This window comes from Bradysia coprophila, unplaced genomic scaffold, assembly GCF_014529535.1.
Source record: "Bradysia coprophila strain Holo2 unplaced genomic scaffold, BU_Bcop_v1 contig_24, whole genome shotgun sequence".
NCBI classification, from domain to species: domain Eukaryota; kingdom Metazoa; phylum Arthropoda; class Insecta; order Diptera; family Sciaridae; genus Bradysia; species Bradysia coprophila.
In genome coordinates this window covers 7,342,157-7,348,352 of record NW_023503501.1, presented here as the reverse complement: position 1 = coordinate 7,348,352, position 6,196 = coordinate 7,342,157, and the positions used below count along the sequence as shown (strand labels likewise).

The following is a 6,196-nucleotide window of genomic DNA, read 5'->3' as shown; positions in this document are numbered from 1 at the left end:
CTGCAAAATAAAATTGCGATTCAGAGAAATAATGTTATCAGCACCAATAGAGTCGTTCCACGCGAATGTGTGTTTCATTCAAATGGTTCGTTGTATACAGACTTTTTTTTTTTTGCTAACCTTATCAATTAATTTCATCGTCACTTTGTGCCTTTTTTCCTCAGAGTAATCAAATTGTCTTCAAAACAATATTTCATGTTACGGTTTCATGTTTTCTTACTATTTAATGTGACATGGTTGCATAGGGTAAAACTACCAATTACAAGCACCCATTTCAACACACGTCGTAAGTGCGATCGAAATTCAAAATCTTTCTCACGCAAGTTTTTCTAACGCAACGTCATTTTCATACAAGGAAACGTTGAAATGTATTTTTTGCTTCACTTTTTCATCGAATCGTTCACTCAAAATTCAAATTTTAGGCACACTTACGGCGTGAATTGTCGTTTTGTTTTTGTTTCTTACGAACGAGCAAAATGAAAACAAGCTCGTATTACAGTAGGTGGCTGTAGTTTATAGTTTTGCGTGACGTTACTACAGGAAAGGGTTAAATTTGAGCCTAAATTTGCTTCAGTTGCTTTTCAGCTGATTCACTTATACAAACAAAACTGACGCGCATACGTGGACTTAGTATAACCATACCCGTTTCGTTTGTATGAGTGAACAATGTTAAAATCTGTGAAAATCAGTTGAAGTAGTCTTAGGCTGAAATTTGATTACGATTGTTCGAACGAACAAAAGAAAAGACAAGGTTTGTAATACAGTAGTTGCCCGCATTTGGTAGTTTTACCCTATTTATCCGACATTGCATTATGTGCTTACTCGTGACCTTATTAACTGTTGTTACGCAAATCGTAATAATATGTGATAGGGAAGTGCAGTTTGAAGAGCTCAAAAGTAAAAGTAAAAAATTTTTTGTTACAGTTCTAGTGCATTTTTTGTCAGCCAACTTCACTGGTATGACATTTCATGGATTGAAGTTATATCACCAGCAAATAAAGGGTAAAGAATAAAGTACTGAAAAAAGATTATAGCGAGTCTACAGAATAACAAAGCTTTTCTCAACGAACTTCAAGCATGGGTGGTGGTACTACTCTAAATAGGGTACTGAAACTGGGCACTGCCCAGTGGACAGCTACAAGACACTGTAAAAACAACACTTACAAACAAAATAGTACTTTATTTGTCAGCTCTTGACTATGATCAATTTTGCTTGAAGTGCGTCAGTTTTCTGTATAACAATATGTGTCAAACTGTAGGTATATGAAAATTGAGTGTTCACGGAAAGAGAAAACCAGACTGATCTGTGGGTCAGCATTCAAAAATTCACGAATAAATAAAAAACAATTTGTATGTAATTCCTCTTATTTGGACTGGTGATTAAGATTAAGACATAAAAGTAACGGACCCTTTGCAAATTTGTGGCCTACATTTAGGCGGAAAAATATTCGTTTTTTGATGATTTCTCTGAACCAAAATCTTTTTTTTGAAAAAGTAAATCCTAAAGCATGCAAAAATCGGTTACTTTTAAAGGAAAATTGGTTTGTGGGTGATAACTTGCCACACTTGAAGAAACCTTTACAGACTTTCAAAAGTAACACATTTTTGCATGCTTTAGTGGTTTTTCTTTTTCAAAAAAAGATTTTGGTGTAGAAAAACCCTTAAAATACGAATATTTTTCCGCCTAAATGTAGGCTACAAATTTGCAAAGGGTCCATTGCTCTTAAAATTAACTAGTCGGAAATCGCTCTCAATGACGAGTACCCGATGGCAAGTTACTATTTACTGGCGGGCAGTATTTCGCTCTGACAGTCTATTACTCTCCTTGGATCAGGCTATCTAACTTCTTTGGTAATATCGTCTTTGCAACAGTCGGTTGGGTCTATGTAAGATAATTCATTTCAAACCAACAGATTCACTTATAGCGAAGTCAATAACTCAGGTTCTGCTTACTTTTTTTCAAATGAATTATCTTACATAGACCCAACCGAATCGTTGAAGTGAAAAAAATCCCATAGAGTGGTATGATGAAAGCGAAAGAAATATTTTGACAAGTACCCCAAGACAACTTATAATAGACTAGTATTCGGTCCTCTCGCTCTCAACGTAACATGTTGAAAGAAACAGCAATATTTTGACAAGTACCCCAAGGCAAGTTTTAATTAACTAGTCTTCGGTTCTCTCGCTCTGATCATAACAGTCTATACGCACTAATTTCCCACTTAAGTAAAGCATTCTTATACTTCGTGCCACATGTGCTATGAAGGAGATAGATGAAACTGTCATATAATTAATGAGCTAGCTGATGATAGATTGAATGTTGTATAACGACACTCATCTGGCTCGGAAGATAGTGCTGAAACGAGAAAGTTGAGACATTTGCATGGAGTGACCTAATCAAAGTGCTATCAACGTTGTTGCGTTATTATTTGGCATTTACTGACTTAAGTTCATGAGATGTAAGTTGTGGTGGGCAGAATGAGCATACGGTATCACCAAATTCATTGTGTGTTGGTGAAGTTAGATAAGAATAGTGAGGAGGCAAACCGTTGATGTGATTGAGTCTACTTTTTCTACTTTTTTAGCCCTTTTCTACGGAATTAAACAATTCTTTCCAACATCATTTCGGGTACCTTGGGTAGCAATGATGGTCGCATAAAACGTATTGTATATCAACAATTATGAACCGAATTAGAATTTATTTGTTCTTCATATATTCACAGTACAGCTGTACGATTATAACTAAAAATTCAAAATTATCCAAAACTAGCATTTTCTCCGTTTCGCTGGAGAATCGCCGGTGTCTGTCGATTGTCTCCGAGTGGATGGCATTGTGGTGTACGAGGCAACTGCCGAACTATACAGCAACAAGAAAAATCGTTTCTTAAACAGTTGTAAGGCCGGTGAGTCTGCGGGAACGCTTTCAGGCATTTTCTCCGTATTCGGATAGAGAACGGATAGTCCACGTAGCATTAGTGCTGTGCTCCGACTAGGTGGCAGCATGTATTCTTTGGTATCATCACAGCTGATCATCGATGCCATATCGATACGGCAATCGGTCGGACCGTACAACAGTTTATGATCTTTTGGATAGACAGTGTTCTGCAGTATGTGGCTGATGGCTCGACATTTATCGGAAGCCGGTTCGTCAGCTTCGCATAGTTGCTTCAATTCGAAATTGTAGGAAAACTTGAAAAATTCGTGGAAATCTTGTCCGGCAGCAGTTGCTGGCTGGCCTTCTCGACTTTGCGCGGCTTCGTCAGCGTGCAACTTTTTTTTGTAGTTCACAATCTCTTCCATCCAATTGTTTTCTTTTACATTAGTCGATAGCTTTCGTGCTCGTCGCGGCACATCTTTCACTTCGCTGTTGGGATTCTTTTCCAAAAATTTTGAGATGGTGACGTAACGTGAACGACAGCTGAGTCTTGTGTGATGGACGAGTTGCTTGGAAATGTTCACCCAATCGGAGGCACCAAATTCTTTTGTGAGCTCCATCAGTCTTATGTCATCTTCGACTGTCCACTCTTTGAAATTGTCCACATGCTTCAGAACATTTGTGTACCGATGGCGAATTTGAACCAAAGTTCTTCCGGGTAGCAGATTCGTAGAAAACTTGTGGAAGTTTGTGCCGTACTGTTTTACTGCTGCTGTTATGATGCAGTCTTCTTCGACTGTGAACTTCTCCTTCTTTATACTCGGATTGAGGGTGAACATGTATCTGAAAAGGGAATCGTTTCAATGAAAAAGGTATTGCGAGAGACATTCTCTTGAAGCTCACCTGTGATAAACTTGCATTTTCGATCGCATAGGCAGTCTGTCGGTTACCTTTGTCCAGGGTATAAAGCTACCAATGCGACACGTTTCGACTGCTTCCCTCAACACCTCATCTTCTTCCTTCGTCCATCGGCAATGTTTCAATACATTGTGATCGTTTATCAGTCCCTGATAACGTATAACACAATCGTAACCGGAACGACCGTTCAATTCCTTGCCGATCTGATTCCAATTTTGGCAATTATATTCGTCAGCGATTCCCAGCAGTTTTTCATCGTCCTGGTCCGTCCATTTCGAGCGGTTTAACGATGGTATCAAATTGTTCATCCATATTCCCATACATTCCAGTGTTGAGTGTCGTTCATCCAAATGCTTGGTCGATATTGTGAACCAGTCAATCACAAAATTGCTTCCCTTGGCCAATTCGAATAATTCGGTCAACTTTTTACTTTGCAGCGACCGGTCTTCCAATATCGATTTGCGCGTTTTCTCTCCGTGTCTCGTGTTCGACTTCACATTTCTAGCAGCGTCTCTCTGATTCGACATTAAAAATGTCAACAATTGCTCCTTCACTCCGTTCACCAAAAACAGTTTGTCCTTTGCACTCCACGGCTTGAACGTGTCCAAATGGTCGATGGGAAAGTATTCGTTTTTGACATTCTTTCGGTACAGGTAGTCTGAGTTTACCGGCGCCGAAAACAGATCCATTTGCTTGAAGTATGGCTTACCACAGAAAAAGAACGACGTGCATCTGAGGTCTTTTTTCGATGTGGTCGTTTCGTCTATTAGCCGTTCTCGAAGCACCTCATTTGATTTGTACTTTTCGCGAACGTTGTAAAGCAATGATTCCAGCTTTCGTTTCATTTCTCGCAGGTATTCTTGAAGATTTTGATTGATTGCGAGAGCATTTTGATTGGTGATATTCTCGTTGGCATAAATAATCGATTTCGCCCCATTCACATAATCGATTGCCGACAGTGTTGGTAAAGATGAACCCTAGTAAACAAAACCCTTTATCATTAGAATGGAACCCCACGGATTTTGGTAAAATCATTTACATAGTCTTCGTCATCATCATCATCATCCGTATCAGGCTCTTGCTCAAAATCTGATTCATTTTCGTATAGATTCTCTTCGGCTTCCAAACTATCGGACATAATTTCGATTTGCAAAAAAAATCGTCAAAAATCCAGACAAACTAACCGACTAACTCAAAATCAATTATTCGAATAATTATTGAGACACAACTGTCATCCTCAGCACATTTTATGTCAAAATATTAGTCGGGGGGCTATGCGTTTTTCACTTTTTTCATTATTTTTCACGGCGGATCTCACTTGAAATTTGTGTGCGAAATTTCAAACACAAACGAAATAGTTATTTGTGTATTTGGTTTGGACGATGTGCTATTTCCGCGAGTTGTAGCTCGAACGAAGTGATTCCAAAAATTTTATGCAGAGGGAAAAAATTGAGAGAAATTTTCCAAAATTAACCTCGATTTTGGCCCCAAGGCATGAAAAATATCATATCGTTGACTGTCAATAGCCTATAAAACTTTTGTTGATGAAACAAAAACGTATAATGGTTCATGAAAGAAGTACGTTCGTCTTCGTATCTCAATAGTCTATATTAATGAATTAAGATTGCCTCGCCTAGTATGTATTTCCTACGTAGATGGAAGCACTGGTTTTTAGAGGGTTTTGAAATTTAGTTTTTTTATGTTGCAGATATTGCAATGTCAAATCCTGATCAAGGTCTGTGCAAGGTCATTTTTCACCAAGCAAACTGTTTCACCTTCCTATAAAAAAAACTTGAATTTGACAGCAGGACGCGTGGCAACGTGGCGATACACTTGTCAAACGGACTCTACATTAACAAATTCCTTAATCTACCATAATCATATTTCAACAATCAATAACACTAGAATTTCTAGGCTGGAAATAGATTTGGCTCGATGTTGCCCACAATGCAATGTCAAATATTTGTCCAAGGTCTTTAATATGTGCTAGGTGAAGTCCTTTTTCACCAGGCAATCTGCGTATCCTTCCAATTAGAAAATCTCGAATTTGTCAACAACGTATGACGACAATATCACGACAGAGTGAATCCAGGCAGGAGCGATCCATTCTTCGTCCTCGGATGACAAAAGAACGAACTTAAACCAAGGTTCTGAAAGAACAGGTTAAGACACTTACGAAGGCGGGTGAAACACAAATCTTGACAATTCAGACATGTATATTGTTTGAAAAGTCAACTTGAAAACTTTTTTTTTGTTAAGTTGAAATCGTCATATAAAATTTTCCAAACCTAGTTGGCACTACAGGAAAATTTTGATCACACCGCCTTCGTGATCAACTCGAAAGTGTTTTAACCTGTTCTTTTTAAACTACGTAAAAGGTGGTAAAATGTAAAATGTTGGTAT

The 6,196-nt window shown here is 38.2% G+C and overlaps 1 protein-coding gene across 1 annotated transcript; it reads right to left on the bottom strand.

Annotated features, from left to right (window-relative positions):
* Positions 1-2,672: 2,672 nt before the first annotated feature.
* On the bottom strand, positions 2,673-5,044 carry LOC119077670 (myb-like protein L). Its single transcript, XM_037184914.1, has 3 exons — positions 4,833-5,044; positions 3,779-4,770; positions 2,673-3,718 (listed from the first exon to the last, which is right to left on the bottom strand). The coding sequence occupies exons 1-3, from the start codon at positions 4,929-4,931 to the stop codon at positions 2,767-2,769; spliced, it is 2,043 nt and encodes a 680-aa protein (XP_037040809.1). The 5' UTR covers positions 4,932-5,044; the 3' UTR covers positions 2,673-2,766.
* Between the last annotated feature and the right edge of the window lie 1,152 nt (positions 5,045-6,196).